This window comes from Zingiber officinale, chromosome 6B, assembly GCF_018446385.1.
Source record: "Zingiber officinale cultivar Zhangliang chromosome 6B, Zo_v1.1, whole genome shotgun sequence".
Classification (NCBI taxonomy): Eukaryota; Viridiplantae; Streptophyta; class Magnoliopsida; order Zingiberales; family Zingiberaceae; genus Zingiber; species Zingiber officinale.
In genome coordinates, this window is record NC_055996.1 from 70,106,203 (window position 1) to 70,125,656 (window position 19,454).

A 19,454-nucleotide genomic window follows, 5' to 3' on the forward strand; every position below is an offset into this window, starting at 1 on the left:
ATGCTTTGCATGCATGTATATCTCCAAAAGTGTGAGGAAAGAGAAGATGGGATGAAAGAGAAGAGAGGATGCGTGCATTGAAGAGAGGGAAGAGAAAAAAAATTGCATGCAAAAAAAAAGAAAGAGATTAACAAATGATTGAGAGGTAGAATGGGAAGAATAGAAAATTGAGTGTGCTATTTGGTAAATATCAAAGTATGGTACGTCTTTTGATCACACTACAAAAAATAAGGCATTCTGGGACAAATTTTGGGACGAATTTAAAAAAAAATTTCGTTGCAAATTTTTTTGGGACAAAATCAGGGACGAAAATTTTTTCGTCCCAAAATGGTTGATGCCAACTTTTGGAACGAATTATGGTTTGTTGCAAATTTGGCAACGAATTTGGGGACGAAATTGGCGACGAATAAAATTTTCGTCTCCAAATTCGTTGCAAAAAAGTATACAAATTTGCAACGAAAATTACTTTTGTTGCAAACTTAGGAACGAATTTGAGGACAAATTCACATAATATTTTTTACCAAATTTGTCTCTATTTTTGCAACAAATTTGGTGATGAATTCAGTGACAAATTATATTTTGTTGCCAAGTTTGTCCCTTATATTGCAACAAATTTGGGGACAAATTCGGTGACAAAATTTTTTTTGTTGCCATTTTTGTTCCTAATTTTACAACGAATAATAAATTTGTTGCAAAATTGGCAACGAATTTGGCAACAAAAACTTGCCAACGATTTAAATTATCGTTGCCAAATTCGTTGATAAACTTCATAAGCATTTGATAAATTTTCGTCCCAGAATTCGTCCCAGATTCTGGGACGAATATTGGGACGAATTTTGTGAATTCGTCCTAGATTCTAGGACGAATCCACAGATTCGTCCCAGATTCTGGGACGAAATCTGGGATGAAAATAATTTTGTCCCAAATTACGATAGAATTGGGACAAATCATTTTCGTCACCAAATTCGTCCCTATATTAAATATTTTTTTCCAGATTCAATTTATTTCTGCAATACAATCCATAAATACATAAACACCAAAATCAAATAACAAATAATATACATTCAACACATCCTAATTTCACATACAATATTAATAATTGAACTGAACTCATAATTCAACAAATATAAAGATCTCAACAAAGTTTACAAGATCCATCTTGTTCAAGCTTCTAGAAAATATTATACAAAGTTCAACAACCCAATGTTTTATAAGTCGATCATCCATCCAAGAAGTAAATAAACTAAGAATACATCAAGTCATCTTCGTCTGCCACAAAAACTTTGCTCCCCATCAAATGTCCTTTGCCTACATAACAACAAACAAATAAACCAGATCATGTGTAACAAGAAAGATTGTAAATATGATACGATATGGCCATGTAACAAGAACGATTGGAAACAAGACATAACTGTGAAATTCCTTAAACATTCAAATAAATGCCCTATTTACCAACGATATGAACCATCCATGTCATAGCAACGGTAAATAAAATTAGAAGAATTATTTTGAAGCTAAGTACAAGTATCGTAACTATGATACAACCTAATATAATTGGCACATCATATATATATATATATATAGAGAGAGAGAGAGATCTTGTGAAGTATGGTATTAGGGTTCAAATTTCCTCACTTAGTTAACTTTATTTTTCATTTTAATTTGCTGAATTTATAATTTTGTCTTTGGTTTAGTTGTGTTTTGGTGTTTAATGTAAACTAAAGGATGTTTAAAATAATTGTTCCTTTCATTGTGTTAACTAGTTGACAATTTCATATGATTAGCTTTAGCACTTCTTTAACAACTCTTTGCAAAATATTAAGGTAGGAGGATGCATCGTTATCTAGTAAAGAATTTTAGAATGGTGTGATGTAATTCTAGATGAAATATAGAACTTTTATGTATCTATATAGTTTTGAGACTGTACATAGATCAAATTCAGAACTTTTATATATCTGAATATGCCATAAAAATAATAATTAAAAAAATATATAGTTTTCTATCCATTTTTCCTCTATGCAAAAGTTATTTAATTTATGACGGTGTTCTTTATTCTATAAATTGTAATTGCACCATTAGATAATAAAGTGGGTTGGATCAGTTCAATAATATTTTCACTAGGAATGACAACATCTTTGGTACCAACTTTGATAATGTCTTGTGGTATTTTTCTAGATTTAGAATTTTTTAACCTTGCACGCTTTTGCTTATTTTCTGCTCTGGATGATTCTTGAAAACTCACTGATGCATAATAATGCCTTTTAATACGGAAAAGATGTATATCATGAAAAAAAGTTGATTTATGGTTTGATAGTACTAAATTCAGATGTGTACAATTAATTTTGAAAATCTTAGTTGGTATATTTTTTAGTTTCTTTTACATAGCTATATTATCTTACAATTCAGATGTGTATAAATAATTTTGAGATTTTGAACATAATATAGCGATGGATTGAATGTAGTAAATATTTTATTGTCAAATGGTTTTTTTTTATGTTTAATTGTTATCTTAAATATTGTAAATAGACAACAATTTTCTTACAATGATAATGAGTTTTAACTATTGAAATTGTTATGATAATACCTATTTCACCATATCAATCAATATCTACAAATATTCTATGTCCATGTGACATGGAGAGAATGAAAGGTAATCTTAAAATTTCCTAACATATGAAAATAGCTCAAATGAAGAAAACACAAACTAGTTAAGCTTAATTTGGTGATACTAGTCTTTTAGTACTCATGGTTACTTGGTTGCTAGGTAAACTGTAATCATAATTTGGAATTTGAACTAATAATGCAGTAGTAATAAATTTCAATAAAATAAAAGCAAATAGAAAAAAAAATAAAATTAAAAGTTTAACACGTTATTTAATACTTACCTTTTTCTCCGACCTTTAGTTCGCCTCACCAACCTTGTTAAAAACAAATTGACAATATTAATTAAAATAAAAATTAGAAAAGTTAACAAGCCATTGATTAATGTGTAAAACAGTAAACATGAGAAAAAAATTCATCATACATTATTAAAATCATCAAAAACCATCACCACCATCATCGTTATCAGCGTAGGCATCATCATCGTCATCATTGGGAGGATTCTGACTTTGAGCGGAGCTCAACTGAAGGTGTTGCATGATTAATTCTTGTTGTCGGCACATATCTCTAATATCTTTCTCCAAATTAGCCCGTTCTAGGTCTCTTTGCACCCTTTCTTGGTCTCTTTGCGATATTATTTCCTTCAGATGGCTAACCTCATCAGTCAAGGTATTTATTTGGGTCGTAAGTGCTGATGTGAAGGAAGAAGTTCCAACTAATCTTTGGATTCTGCTCAAGGAACCCATCCCCAATATCCTTCCCCCTTTTGGTCCTCCACTGGCCTCTAACCATAAACTCAAATTATTACCAACAGACTCCTCAGACCCCTGACTATCGATACTAGCTTGTGAGCATGTTTGGGCTAGCTCGAGTTGATCATATTTTTCCTATTTTGTAAAACACATACGATATTGATTAGATATAATAGAAACACATATAATATTAAGATAATAATGGTACGTAACTAATTAAATTTAAACCATATATTAAGATAAAATAAATATTAATTCCAACCTTGATTGCTTTTGCTCTCACCCCACTCCATGTGTTATCTTTTTTTTTTTAAAAGTGCGGGTGAAAGTATCAATGAAAGAAGGCTCCTTCTCTATCTCTTTGGTCTAAAAAAACATTATTTCAAATAATGAAATAATTTGATATATATTAAAATTTGTGAAAGAGTGAAAAAATTACCATTCTCCGTCTATGCTCATCTATGTTAATGGAGCCTCCCGCATATATAGCACTTGAGTCACCAGAATTGTGAGATTGATTCATTCTATTCAGGTCACTCCTTTGTTTACTCTCCTCCGTTGCCCAAAATATAGTGATCCTCTCCCAATTTTCTTCAGTGATGAAGTTTGGTTTTTCCCCCCGATTCTTTGCGTAACTTAATACATGTCTAATGTGATTGCCACATTTCTTTTTAAATATTCTTCGTATCTCCATTTCGTCATTCGGGTCCCAATTATTTAAGCGCTGAAATAGAAATTTGTTTTATTATATAATAACTGTAAAATTGAAGTAAACTCAAGAAAATATACTTTGAACTCGCTCCACCAAAGTTGTTTTGTGGCCGGTGGAGTACTTGAATATGTCATAGAATCCCCTCCCCAATGGTTGTTCACGATTCTATTTATTTCTCGAACAACTTGTACCGGATTTTCAAATCTGCATTAAATTACAAAATAACGATGTTAAATAATTAAGATAGGCCTAACAAATAAATTATTTTATAGTACTTACGAATCACCGATGGGGACTAAAGGAGCTCTATCATTCCTAAACTCAGCAAATGAGTTTCTTGCTGAGTCAGGAGGATCTGAGTGGACAGGTAACTTCTCTGGGTATGGTACTTGTGGCGGCGAATATGAAACCGGTGCAGAAGGTACATGAGATGGGCCCGACTGATGAAGGGGTGGCATAGGTACACTGGCAGGGGAATATGATGCTAGTGGAGAAGACACATGGGATGGTCCTGCCTGAGTAGGGGGTGGCATAGGTTCACTGACAGGTGATGGATGTGTCTGGTCCTGTGGTCGCCGTCTACGTCCACCACGTCGAAATATATGCTGGAAATTTCAATAATTTAATAAAGTTAATAATAGATCTGATACATAACAAAGGATAATTAAAAACTTACCATTTTTATGTAAAGATTCTGGAAAAGGGGGGAGGGGAAATTTATGAAATGCCACCTCTGATGACCTGTAGGAACAAATACAATGTAAGTAAATCAAATTATAAAAGAGATAGTATATACAATAAAATATGGAAAATTTCTTTAAATAAGCTAACAAAACTTACCCATCATCAAAAATCAAAGTCATCATTGTCATTATCATCCTCCTCTTCCTCCTCCTCTCCTTCCTCCTCCTCCTCATCATCATCAATTTCACTTCTATCCACGTTTATTACTACACCGTTGGGATCTCGTAAAGTTGGAATAATATATTCCTCAGTCTGAAAGGTGTTTGAAACTTCCTCTTGTTGATATGCAATGTTTTCCCAACGTGCCTCAATTTTTTTCGTGCTTTGGTTTTACAAACAACCCACCAATCAATCTTATCGCGTTTCAAACTCGGATATGAAGAATAGAATACTTGAATTGCTTGTTGTGCCAACACAAATGGTTCATATCTCTTATAAAATCTCTTATGATTTATTTCAACTAAATTATAATGTGGATGCACTTTCATCCCTCTAACAGGGTCAAACCAGCGACACATAAATAATATAACTTACATTTGTGGCCCTGGGTATTCTACTTCTATAATTTCATCCAACACACCATAAAAATCATTGATTGCACCTCCTTCATTGGATGACGATACGCACACCCCACTATTCATGGTATCCTTGCCCATTCCATAGTCTTGAGTATGAAAATTATATCCATTTATGAAATATGCTGGCCAAGTGCGTACACATGAATTTGGACCCCATGGCAGATGGATTAGCCATTCTTGCTCAAGGTGAGCTTGATTAGCTTGAACCTAAGGTCAAAACATAAATTGTTAAAAGTATGCATATGTATCAACAAAATATAGATTTTTTACTTACATATGATTTGAACCATGCAACAAATTCTTCTTCACAAAATCGATCGAACTCTTGTGTCGATAATTCAGAATATAAGTTGGTAAATATCCTACTCAAAAAAACATATTATTACACAAACAATTGAAAAAAATAATAAAAATAAAAATAAAAATAAAAATAAAATTATATACTTATTCGTAATATGACGATACTTCTGGACAATTTAGTAAAATATATGTTTGGGTTGCCCACCATTCTTTACCAGTTAAGTATCTTTGTTTACATGGTCCACTTGGTCGACCAACGTAGTTAAAAATTGAAAATGAGGTAACATTTGGATCAATAGGGCCCTCATCATTTCTGCCTGCTCTTCGCCTTTTGCATTGAACATGAGCTTCAAAATAATATGAAGCAAAAGTGGTGACTTCCTCCACAATGTATGCATTAACAATAGAGGCTTCAACTCGTGCTTTATTTTTCACTTTTTTCTTCAAATGATATAAGAATCTATTGAAGATATATAAAAGTATATTAAATATATATATATAAATGATCCAGGAGTAGAAGTAATTTTTTTTTTTTGCATTCAAATAGTCGAATTATACAAATAAGACACTCTACCTTTCAAATGGATACATCCACCGAAAATGGACGGGTCCTCCAACTTTGGCCTCATATGGCAAGTGAACCAAAAGATGCTCCATGGAGTCAAAAAAAGAGGATGGAAATATCCTTTCCAAATTGCACAAAATGATTGGAATATCTCTCTCTAACTTCTCCATGTGTGAACATCTCAAAACTGTTGAGCAAATATCATGTAGGAAAATACTTAACTCCGTAATTGCTCCCCATACAAATTGGGGTAAGCGTTCCTTAAAAGCAATAGGAATCAGTCTTTGCATTATGATATGACAATCATGACTTTTCATACCAATTAACTTCCATTCTTTCATATCGACACATCTTCCAAGATTAGAGACATACCCATCTGGAAATTTCAAAGATTTCAACCATTCACATAGGACACGTCGTTGATCCTTATTTATTGTATAAACTGCCTTTAGCTTTGGTCCCCTACTATTTTCATCGACATCAAGAGTGGGTGTTTTACATATGAGTCGCATATCTTTTTTTACATTAAGATCGTCTTTTGTTTTTCCGGTGATATCCATCACAGTATTTATTAGATTATCAAAAACATTCTTCTCAATATGCATTACATCGAGATTATGATGTATCAAATGACTAAACTAATACGGCAAATCCCAAAATATACTTCATTTAGTCCATTTATGTGTACTCCCATATTCATATGTTGTACCATATGGTTGTTCAATAACAGATGGAAAGTGAAGCACTCTGTACCAAATATCTTGACAATGGCGGAAGTGTTCTTTCGATCCTATTTTTAGTGAATTCATCTTTATTCTTTCTGAAATTATGATTTGTTGGTAAGAATTGCCTATGACAATCAAAATAACTTGGTTTCTTTCCGTGTTTCAATCTGAATGACTTTGATCTCTCCATACATATTGGGCATCCCAAGATCCCATCAGTACTCCAACTTGATAGCATACCGTAAGCTGGAAAGCCATTTATGGTCCAAAGAAGAGCAACCTTCAGTATAAACATCTAGTTAGAATGAACATCGTATGTAGGAACACCTTCATCCCATAGTTGTTTAAGTTCTGCTATCAGGGGTTGCATATAAATATCTATTAACTTCTTTGTATTTTACGGACCTGGTACAACCAATGTTAAAAACATATAAGGTGTTTTCATGCACATCCCAGGTGGAAGATTATACGGCGTTAAGATAACTGGCCAACAAGAATAATTTCTTCCCGATTTACCAAACGGAGCAAATCCATCAGCACAGAGACATAATCTAATGTTTCTAGTCTCCTTTGCAAAATCTGGATATGTTCTATCAAAATGTTTCCACGCATCTGCATCTGATGGATGACACATTAAACCCTCTTCTGTTTGATGAGTTGCATGCCAAGTCATGTGTTCCGCAGTTGCCTTTGATGCATACAATCTTTGTAACCTAGGAGTTAAAGGTAAATAAAACAACTGGTTGTGTGCTTTATGTCGTTGTTGACTCCTTCTGGTTGTCTTATACCTATCTTGATTACAGAATTTACAAACCTCTACATCTGCATCATCTTCCCAATATAACATACAACCATCTCTACAAACATCAATTCTTTCAACCGGAAGACCTAAATCTTTCACCAGTTTTTTCATACTGTAAAAATCAAGAGGCAAATTGTGATCACGTGGCAATGTATCGTCAAACGCTTGAACAATATCATTAAACAATCTTGCGACATATTATGATCTGCCTTTATATTTAATAGTCTGGAGGTGAGAGATAATTTAGTCTGACTGACACAACCGGAATATAATGGTTCATTTGCAGCATTCAATACTTCTTGAAATTTGTAATATATTTCATCCAGACCTGGTACATCAGGCTCCTCCAACGACAATGTATTAGTGGCAAACATTTGTTCACTTGTTGGAGGAAAACTAGAACTTGAACCAAGCGTCTCGGGACACTACAACAAAAATGTTAAAAGACAACACCCCTACGACAACAGTTTTAAGAGAAAGCATTGTGTATTTGCTCAAAGACAACGGTTTTGCCAAAATCATTGTCTTTGAACTCCCCATTAAATATAAAAGACAACGGTTTTATGAAAATTGTTGTCATTGAGAGACTTCTTTTTAAAACGACAACACTTTTTTACAACGGTTTTATAAATCGTTGTCTTTATCCGCGTTTTTAGGGGTTACAACAACAGTTTTGATAAAACCGTTGTATTTGACTTTGGTCTTTTTTCCCCTCGCGTGTAGTTTTTCCTTTCCCTCTCTCTGAATATCTTTTCGGCGCCGTGTCTTCCCCTTCGCATTCCCGAACCCTAGCCATATTTCTTTCCCTCTCCTGATACAATCTCTTCACGCCATCCTGTGACGGACCGTCCGCCTCCGCTGGATCTCCACGACGTGCGGTGTGCTCTCCTCTCATTTCTTGGTGAGCGGATTTCTGAGCTCTACGAGGCCATTTGATTGTACAAAGCTGCCCGCCGTCTCTCGATTTATTTGTGTCCCAAGTATAGTTTTTTTTATTTTTCTGATTTCCCGGAGAAAAATCTCATATTTGTTCTATTTCAGCTCGTCGAACTCATCATCTCCCTACTTGTTGAGTCTGTTTGTTACCCTTGAAAAGATGGTTTCTTTTTCGTTGAATTAATCAAAAGATTTTGTTGATTTTTGTTTCGATTTGGTCCTGGAATTGAAACAGATGGCAGGGGAAAGGTGTGATCTTAACAAGGACGAAGCGGAGATTCTCAAACCTCCTTCCTCTTCTTCTTCCTCTTCCCCTTCTATTTTGCCGCAGCTTTCCCCTCAAGGATTTAAAGCTCCGGAGAGGCCTGAGAGATTCTAGGCACCTACTGTTCCGATTTTAACGACCCACCTCCTTACTACCACTCTGAGGGTGACCGTTACTTATCTATTACTCTACTTACAAGTGTTACTTATGCTATTATTAGCAACACTTAAATTTATCACGGCCCCAGAGAAGTTCCTACCGAAAAATTTCGGCAGAGTCTCCCCTGTACCGGTGACAATAATCATCAATACATGCAAAATAAACCATCAGCCACATGCGGCTGGTATATATACTTCACAACCACGCAGTAATAAGACACAACAACTTAAAAAAAAAACTATTCTATCTAGCAATAACAAATGAATAAATCTCCAACAGTGGGAAACAACCAAACTAACAATGCGGAATAGACTCAATTAGCAACATAAGAAAAAGGAAACAACTCTTTAACAATCTCAACTTCTCTAATAACATTAAAGAAGGACTCTAAACAACTTCTTAGCCAAGTCCCGAGGCTTCCATAGTTCAACATCACACACCATCCCCACCATCTTGTCGCTTTCTTCCTTATACTTTAGCTTTTCCTTTATCTGCAGTAGGAGGAGAATAAATCTATAAGCGAAAATGCTTAGTAAGTACTAAAGTATCTCACAAAAACTCGAAATTGCATAAGATACAAAGGATGCTAAAACTGAAATGCTAAAAAGAAAAGCTACTCATGCTCCTCTAATAGCAAAGCACTAAAATAATCTGCATACTCATGATATACAAGTATAAATCTGCATGTTGGAAATAAAGCTAATCATGCTCGATAAACTCATAAGGAAAGCAAATGAAAACTAATACGGTATGCTTAGAATTAAAGGAGCTAAACTTTGCTGGTTCTAAACATAGGTGATACTTATCTCATTTAATTATAGCCTCATACTTGAAATTAATATTTAACTTTCTTCTTCTCTTTCTTGGGCCCAGGCTTAGTACCAAATGCGCGCTCTCTAATAGAGACAGAGGTAGCGAGCCTCCAGTCCTATGAGGGTAAAGACCTTAGTCTTACCAGGGCCAAGACCTTGGAATTGGTCATCTGGATTTGTTTAACGACAACCTTGGAAGTCGGGTACTAGCCTCTTACTTTAAATTACTTGTTATCTTTTCTAACTAGACCTTGGTCTTTTCTCTACTCATAACTTCTCATAATCCCCTAATAGAGCTTACTAGAACACTGTAAGTATATCTAACAAGTAGGGAATTGCAACTAACTGAGCATGCTATATAAAAATAAAGCAAAGCCAATCAAACTACAAGATAAGCTTAATAGCTATTCATGTTCAAGAAAACCAAGAAACTAACACTACATACTTTAAATAAAGGTTGTTCTTGCCCTTTTGAGTAGCAAGGAAAATGCTAAACCCATTTTAACTAAATAACGGGTTGTTCTTGCCCTTTGAGTAGCAAGGAAAATGCTATTCATGCTTACGGTAGTGCAGGAAGATTACAAAACTGCAAGGAACTAGATACTGGGATGCTTGATAAGGTAGCAAGACAAACAAATCCCGAATCCTGGTAATATGGTTGTTCATGCTAACCAAAATAAGCAAAGAATTCAGAATTGTAATGCTGGAAAAATAGGGTTGTTCGTACTTGTTAAAATAGCAAGTAAAGGTCTAAAATCTGAGATGCTAAAATGAAAGCTTTTATGTTCAGTGGGAAACACTGCATGCTACGGTTTAACTAAACTTACATACAACTGAAACATGTTTTGAGCAATAGCAGGCTACGGATGCATATAATCAGGAATGAATTCTGCTATAAAGGAAACTAACCACAAACTGAAACTACGGTTTCATCATGGAACTTTCCAGCATAAAGAATCTAACATCACTAACAGGCAATTCATACAAATGGAATGGAAAGGAAAACCCTAGCACAACAATTCGGCATAGCAAACCTAACCTTAGCAATTCGGCTAGATAAACAGAGCATGGAAAGAAAAGCTCTAGCATATAATTCTACTCGGCACAACAAAATCCGAAAACAAGGAAACTAAAACCCTAAGTTCGGAGCAACTCCTACCACAGGTGAGTAGTACTTACAGCGGTTTGCTTGGACTTACAACCGAGAGAGAGATCTAGGGTTTGGATGAGTTCCCAACCTCTTCGTTTCCTTTGTGTCCGCGTGCCCTCCTCGACGGGATGACCTTGCTTCTTCGCTGCCGTCGCCCGAGAGGAGGAGCCCTAGCCTTGGCTGCGCTTTCGCCCGAGAAAAATCGCTCGAAGAAGGGGAACAGCGCCGTCGCGGGAGGAAGAAAGGGAAGAAGGACAGATAGGTTTTCGGGAGAAAGAAAAACCTAATCCTTTTATAACTAGGTCTAACTTTGGGTTCTCATTATAACTTAACTATATTTCGATATAGGTTTAATTAAGAAAAGTTCGGTTGGTCTGTTGGTTAAGCGAATCTCTGCTTAACCCGAGGTTTCTGGTTCAAACCTCGGCTTGGACATTTTTGTCAAAATTTCTTTCATTTTGTAAAAATATCAAACGACCTCCAAAAATTGCGTAAAGATACTCTAAAAATTTCTAAAAATCTCTAGAATATTTCTAAAGCATTTCTAAATATTTTTAAGAACTTTTGGAACTTAAAACAAGGAAATTTGGGTCGTTACAATCCCCCATACATTATAAAAAGTTCGTCCTCGAACTTAGAATAGTTCTGGATATTTCTGTCTCATACTGCCCTCACGCTCCCAAGTGACTTCCTCGTGCTTCTGGTTCTGCCAGATGACCTTCACTAGTGGTACTTCTTTATTCCTTAGTCTCTTAACTTCTCTGTCCCCTATCTGTGTAGGTCTGCGCTCATAGCTAAGATCCTCCTGAATCTGCACTGACTGAGGCTCAATCACTTGGCTAGAGTCATGGAGACACTTCTTTAGCATGGAGACATGAAATACATTATGTATTGCTGACATGTCTTGTGGTAAGTCCAGCTTGTAAGCTACTTTCCCAATCCTCTCTATGATCAGGTAAGGTCCTACGTAGCGAGGACTTAATTTGCCATTCTTGCCAAATCTCATCACTCCCTTCATAGGAGCGACCTTGAGAAAGATTGGATCTCCTACTTGGAATTCCAGTGGCCTACGGCGTGTGTCAGCATAACTCTTCTGTTTGCTCTGGGCAGTCTCAATTCTCTTTCTGATTTTCTGGATAGCCTGAGTGGTCTCATCTATCATCTCTGTCTGGATGCCCAGCTCTACTTCCATTTCTTTTCTCTCACCCGCTTCTTGCCAGCAAATAGGTGATCTGCACTTCCTGCCATACAACGCCTCGTATGGTGCCATCTTGATGGTGGCCTGATAGCTGTTGTTGTAGGCAAATTCAGCTAAGCACAGATACTTGCACCAACTTCCCTTGAAATCAAGTGCACAAGCCCTGAGCATGTCTTCTAAGATCTGATTTACTCACTCTGTCTGTCCATCAGTATAAGGATGGAAGGTTGTGCTGAACTTGAGTTTGGTGCCTAGTGCAGTCTGAACACACTCCCAAAAATGAGAGGTGAAGCGCCCATCTCTATAAGAAACAATAGATTTAGGAACTCCATGAAGTCTGATCACTTCCTTGACGTACATTTGTGCCAACTGCTCTATAGAGTGGGACACCTTGATGGCTAGAAAATGAGCAGACTTAGTCAATCTGTCCACTACTACCCATATTGCGTCATATCCATTTGTAGTTCTTGGAAGACCTGTTATGAAGTCCACGGATATGTCTTCCCATTTCCACTCTGGTATTGAGAGAGACTGTAGAATTCCTCTTGGTCTCTGGTGTTCTGCTTTGACCCTCTGACATGTCAGGCAGGTACTGACATATTTAGCAACATCTCTTTTGAGTCTAGACCACCAGAACCTCTGTTTCACGTCTTGGTACATCTTGGTACAACCAGGATGCATGGAGTATGGTGTGCTATGAGCTTCTTCTAAAATCTTCCTTCTTAATTCCTCATCATTGGGGACACAAAGGCGGTTCCCCTGATAAAGAACTCCACTGTCTGATACTCGAAACTCTGTACCTTCTTCTTGTATCCCCTGCTTGATCTTCTGGATGTCTGGATCTTCACTTTGCTTTCTCTGTATATCATCAAGCAGGGTTGACTCTAAGGTCAATGCAGAGAGTCGCCCTTCAACAATTTCGACTCCGAAATCTAACAGTTCCTTCTGCAGTGGTAGGGCTAATGATGACAAAGACATCAGGGATGCACTGGATTTTCTGCTTAGTACATCTGCCACTTTGTTAGCTTTGCTTGGGTGGTAGAAGATTTCACAGTCATAGTCTTTGACCAACTCTAGCCACCTGTGTTGTCTCATGTTTAAGTCTTTCTAGGTGAAGAAATACTTTAAACTCCGATGATCTGTGAAGATTTTGCACTGGACTCCATACAAGTAGTGTCGCCAGAGTTTCAGTGCAAAGACCACAGCTGCCAGCTCGAGATCATGAGTGGGGTAGTTCTTCTCGTAGTCTTTGAGTTGTCTGGAAGCATAAGCTATAACTTTTCCTTCTTGCATGAGTACAACTCCTAGACCCATCTTGGAAGCATCACTGTAGATGTCAAAACTCTTGTTACTTTCTGGGACTGTCAAAATGGGAGCACTGGTCAGTCTCTTCTTTAGCTCTTGGAAACTCTGTTCACATCTGTCTGACCATTCAAACTTCTTGTTCTTCCTAGTGAGGGATGTTAGTGAAGAGGCTATCTTGGAAAAGTCCTCCACGAATTTCCTGTAGTACCCAGCTAAACCAAGGAAGCTTCTGATCTCCCTGGCATTCTTGGGTCTACTCCAGTTATTGACCGATTCTATTTTGGCTGGATCCACTTGGATACCTTCTTTAGAAATGATGTGACCTAGAAACGCCACTTGCTCCAACCAGAACTCGCACTTCAAGAATTTAGCATAAAGCTGTCTTTGCTGTAGGGTCTGCAGTACTATTCTCAAGTGCGTGTCATTCTCCTCTGGGGTTCTGGAATAGACTAGAATGTCGTCGATGAACACGATGACAAATTTGTCAAGGTATTCTCTGAACACTCTGTTCATTAAGTCCATGAAGACTGCAGGTGCATTAGTCACACCAAAAGGCATGACTACGAACTTATAGTGTTCGTATCTGGTCCTGAAAGCTGTTCTGGGTATATCACTTTCTTTCACTCTCAACTGATGGTACCCAGAGCGCAGGTCTATTTTAGAGAACACTATTGCCCTCTTTAGCTGATCAAATAGATCATCTATTCTGGGAAGAGGGTACTTGTTCTTAACTGTTTCTTTGTTCAGCGTTCTAAAATCCATGCACATCCGCATAGATCTGTCTTTCTCCTTAACGAACAACACTGGAGCTCCCCGGGGTGAATGACTAGGGCGGATGAAACCCTTGTCAAGTAGCTCCTGAAATTATTCTTGTAACTCTTTTAGATCTGCTAGAGAAATTCTGTACGGAGCTTTTGAAATTCGGCTGGTACCAGGAAACAACTCAATTTCAAACTCTACTTCTCTGTTGGGAGATAGTCCAGGTAGCTTTTTTGGAAATACCTCTGGATACTCACAGACTACCCGAATGTCTTCCTGCTTGAGTCTTTCTTGTTATCATTGTCCTTCCAATTCTAATTACTTGACTGGGGTTTCTGACTCCCCACTATCTTGTCCTCTATCTTGACATCTAGTTATGCAGGAAGAGAAAACTAGGCATAATTCTTAACTTTTAAACACATATGAGTAGGTACTTCTAAACATTTCTCTATACTACAAGCACAAAAGGAAAAGCATAAAGAAAGTATAAATACATTCTTACTTGAAGACGGCAAAGATGGTGCTGATGTGTGATGCTAGAGAATGGAGACTGCTCTGATACCAACTTTAACGACCCACCTCCTTACTACCACTCTGCGGGCGACCGTTACTTATCTATTACTCTACTTACTAGTGTTACTTATGCTATTATTAGCAACACTTAAATTTATCACGGGCCCAGAGAAATTCCTATTGAAAAATTTCGGCAGAGTCTCCCCTATACCGGTGACAATAATCATCAATACATGCAAAATAAACCATCAGCCACATGTGGCTGGTATATATACTTCACAACCACACAGTAATAAGATACAACAACTTTTAAAAAAAAACTATTCTAGCAATAACAAATGAATAAATCTCCAACAGTGGGAAACAACCAAACTAACAATGCGGAATAGACTCAATTAGCAACATAAGAAAAAAGAAACAACTCTTTAACAATCTCAACTTCTCTAATAACATTAAAGAAGGACTCTAAACAACTTCTTAGCCAAGTCCCGAGACTTCCATAGTTCAACATCACACACCATCCCCACCATCTTGTCGCCTTCTTCCTTATACTTTAGCTTTTCCTTTATCTGCAGTAGGAGGAGAATAAATCTATAAGCGAAAATGCTTAGTAAGTACTAAAGTATCTCACAAAAACTCGAAATTGCATAAGATACAAAGGATGCTAAAACTGAAATGCTAAAAAGAAAAGCTACTCATGCTCCTCTAATAGCAAAGCACTAAAATAATCTGCATACTCATGATATACAAGAATAAATCTGCATGCTGGAAATAAAGCTAATCATGCTCGATAAACTCATAAGGAAAGCAAATGAAAACTAATACGGTATGCTTAGAATTAAAGGAGCTAAACTTTGCTGGTTCTAAACATAGGAGATACTTGTCTCATTTACTTATAGCCTCATATTTGAAATTAATATTTAACTTTCTTCTTCTCTTTCTTGGGCCCAGGCTTAGTATCAAATGCGCGCTCTCTAATAGAGACTGAGGTAGCGAGCCTCCAGTCCTATGAGGGTAAAAACCTTGGTCTTACCAGGGCCAAGACCTTGGAATTGGTCACCTGGATTTGTTTAACGACAACCTTGGAAGTCGAGTACTAGCCTCTTACTTTAAATTACTTGTTATCTTTTCTAACTAGACCTTGGTCTTTTCTCTACTCATAACTTCTCATAATCCCCTAATAGAGCTTACTAGAACACTGTAAGTATATCTAACAAGTAGAGAATTGTAACTAACTGAGCATGCTATATAAAAATAAAGCAAAGCCAATCAAACTACAAGATAAGCTTAATAGCTATTCATGTTCAAGAAAACCAAGAAACTAACACTACATACTTTAAATAAAGGCTGCTCTTGCCCTTTTGAGTAGCAAGGAAAATGCTAAACCCATTTTAACTAAATAACGGGCTGTTCTTGCCCTTTGAGTAGCAAGGAAAATGCTATTCATGCTTACGGCAGTGAAGGAAGATTACAAAACTGCAAGGAACTAGATATTGGGATGCTTGATAAGGTAGCAAGACAAACAAATCCCGAATCCTGGTAATATGGCTACTCATGCTAACCAAAATAAGAAAAGAGTTCAGAATTGTAATACTGGAAAAATAGGGTTGTTCGTACTTGTTAAAATAGCAAGTAAAGGTCTAAAATCTGAGATGCTAAAATGAAAGCTTTTATGTTCAGTGGGAAACATTGCATGCTACGGTTTAACTAAACTTACATACAACTGAAACATGTTTTGAGCAATAGCAGGCTACGGATGCATATAATCAGGAATGAATTCTGCTATAAAGGAAACTAACCACAAATTGAAACTACGGTTTCATCATGGAACTTTCCAGCATAAAGAATCTAACATCACTAACAGGCAATTCACACAAATGGAATGGAAAGGAAAACCCTAGCACAACAATTCGGCATAGCAAACCAAACCTTAGCAATTCTGCTAGATAAACAGAGCATGGAAAGAAAAGCTCTAGCATATAATTCTACTCGGCACAGCAAAATCTGAAAGCAAGGAAATGAAAGCCCTAAGTTCAGAGCAACTCCTACCACAGGTGAGTAGTACTTACAACGGTTTGCTTGGACTTACAACCGAGAGAGAGATCTAGGGTTCGGATGAGTTCCCAACCTCGGTGTTTCCTCTATGTCCGCGTGCCCTCCTCGACGGGATGACCTTGCTTCTTCGCTGTCATCGCCCGAGAGGAGGAGCCCTAGCCTTGGTTGTGCTTTCGCCCGTGAAAAATCGCTCGAAGAAGGGGAACAGCGCCGTCGCGGGAGGAAGAAAGGGAAGAAGGACAGATAGGTTTTCGGGAGAAAGAAAAACCTAATCCTTTTATAACTAGGTCTAACTTTTGGTTCTCATTATAACTTAACTATATTTCGATATAGGTTTAATTAAGAAAAGTTCGGCTGGTCTGTTGATTAAGCGAATCTCTGCTTAACCCGAGGTTTCCGGTTCAAACCTCGGCTTGGACATTTTTGTCAAAATTTCTTTCGTTTTGTAAAAATACCAATCGACCTCCAAAAATTGCGTAAAGATACTCTAAAAATTTCTAAAATATTTCTAAAGCATTTCCAAATATTTTTAAGAACTTTTGGAACTTAAAACAAGGAAATTTGGGTCGTTACACTGATTTCCTGCTCGTCGAAGACCGAGGAAGACTGTCGTCCATCCCCGACCATTCAGTCCATTAAGCGTTGCTTGATCTGACTGTAGGAAAAGGGTGGGCTTGACCGGCTTCCGGTGCCGCTGCGGCGATCTCTTCTGCAAACTTCACCGGTACTCCGATTCCCATGACTGCTCATTTGATTACAAGGCGGCTGGAAGAGACCAAATCGGTAAGGCCAATCCTCTCATAAGAGCTGTGAAGATCATTAAAATATGAGCGTTTCTTTTCCTGCCTTTACTCAACAATTCTTGAAGTTAATTGGGTCTAGCTACTTCATCTTGCAATCTGATTGAATTGCATTGTCTCTGAATTTTTTTTAGAGATTTGTCTAACTTTATATGTGTCATCAGATACATGGACCCACGGGTTCTTGAGATACATGAAAGCACCTACTATTTTTTTCTCAAAATGACAACAAAAAAGATTGTATGTGATACATGAAAGAATAGCTATTTTTTATTGACTAATTTTGTTGTTAGTAACTATTTTTTTTGTTTGGGCTTTTCAGGATGATTACGTGCAACAAAAAAGAGAGGGGAAGCTGCAGTTTGAAGGGGTTTGTTTTTATTTCCCTATTGTTGAATTTGAGATTTAAGACCTAATGCTACTACACTGAGCTGATCCATGGTTGGTCTTTATCAGAGTGGAGATGATGTTAAGGTTGATAAACTTCCACCATTTCAAGCTCATCCCAATCTAATGTGCATGTTTTCCACCTTGAGTTGCTTCAATAAAACCAGTCATCGACATCTTATCTAATGAGCAAAAGCTGGATGAATCTCTCCAACCCAAATAGTACATCGAAAGATCTATTGTCCAAGTTGTAAAGCATAAAGCAAACCTACATCAATGGTCTTGCCAATGAAAGTAATTCATCATATAACCTTTCTTTTCAATACACACTGTAGTTTCACTCTGACAGTCAACAATCAGTTATAAAATGCAGGAAATATTATTGTTCTTTTCTAAAATGTGGCTAATAGTAGTCTCATTTACAGAATAGACTCCACTGGTGATACTGTGACCTTGAGGACAAACTCCAATCATTCTGACCAACTACTAACTATTACTAATGGATGTGGTACGTGCCATGTATAATTGTTTCATCTCTTTCATTTTTGGAGCAGTTAAATTTTAGTTGGGATAGTAGGGCTACTACCAAACTCCAAAACCCCCCAAGTATAAGAAATCCTTCATTGTGTCAGTGATCTCCAGATTACCCCTCAGTGCTATCAATTGGTAACTTAGCTCAATGGTTAGTAGAGAAAGCTCGCAACCCCACACCAATGCTCTCTTTGTTCCCTTTTGATCCAAGCCCAAATGAGGATTTTATGTGATGAATGTGATACTATTGGTGGCGCTATAGGGACCCGTGTTGCTTGGCCTGCACATTAGGTAGTGATGAAAAATGAGGTAAATTTCCTACTCATTCGGGCACCACACTGTCTACTCATTATTAGCACAAAAGAAGCCTCATTTCTTTATATATATAGATGGGTCCACGAGACCACTAGGAGTGCAATGGTGTAAATTTAAAATAAATATGAGCTTTTTAAGGTCATATATGACTTTTTGGTCAAAACTTAGTGAACTTAAAAGACACAAAATTTTGAAGGAAAAAAATGGATAGATTGAGGGTATCACTAGGAGTGTAATAGTGTTAATATGACGTGAATATAAAATTTTTAGGGTTGCATTTATAATTATTTTTAGGATCATTAATGACTTTTAGATGAAAGTGATTGATAAAATAATTAAGTTTTTTTTCTTTGCCTTGGTTCGGTTTAGTTCAAGTAAGAAAATTAAATTTGTTTACTTTGGTGTACGACTGTAATGGGTTAAAGGGAATTTTGAAAATTAAGTGTGCTTTTTAATAAATATGGAAATTAGGTGCATTGTTTGAGTATTT

General features: G+C 36.8%; 1 protein-coding gene and 1 long non-coding RNA gene across 2 annotated transcripts; one reads left to right on the forward strand and one right to left on the reverse strand.

The window, feature by feature from the left end:
- Window positions 1-4,024: 4,024 nt before the first annotated feature.
- Window positions 4,025-4,425, reverse strand: LOC121990261. Its single transcript, XR_006114529.1, has 3 exons — window positions 4,345-4,425; window positions 4,143-4,269; window positions 4,025-4,077 (listed from the first exon to the last, which is right to left on the reverse strand). It is a non-coding gene; the product is annotated as an uncharacterized LOC121990261 (long non-coding RNA).
- A 4,525-nt stretch (window positions 4,426-8,950) lies between these two features.
- Window positions 8,951-17,761, forward strand: LOC121991101 (zinc finger AN1 domain-containing stress-associated protein 15-like). Its single transcript, XM_042545126.1, has 3 exons — window positions 8,951-9,078; window positions 16,305-16,415; window positions 17,593-17,761. Exons 1-3 carry the CDS (start codon window positions 8,951-8,953, stop codon window positions 17,759-17,761), a joined length of 408 nt encoding a protein of 135 aa, XP_042401060.1.
- Window positions 17,762-19,454: the final 1,693 nt, after the last annotated feature.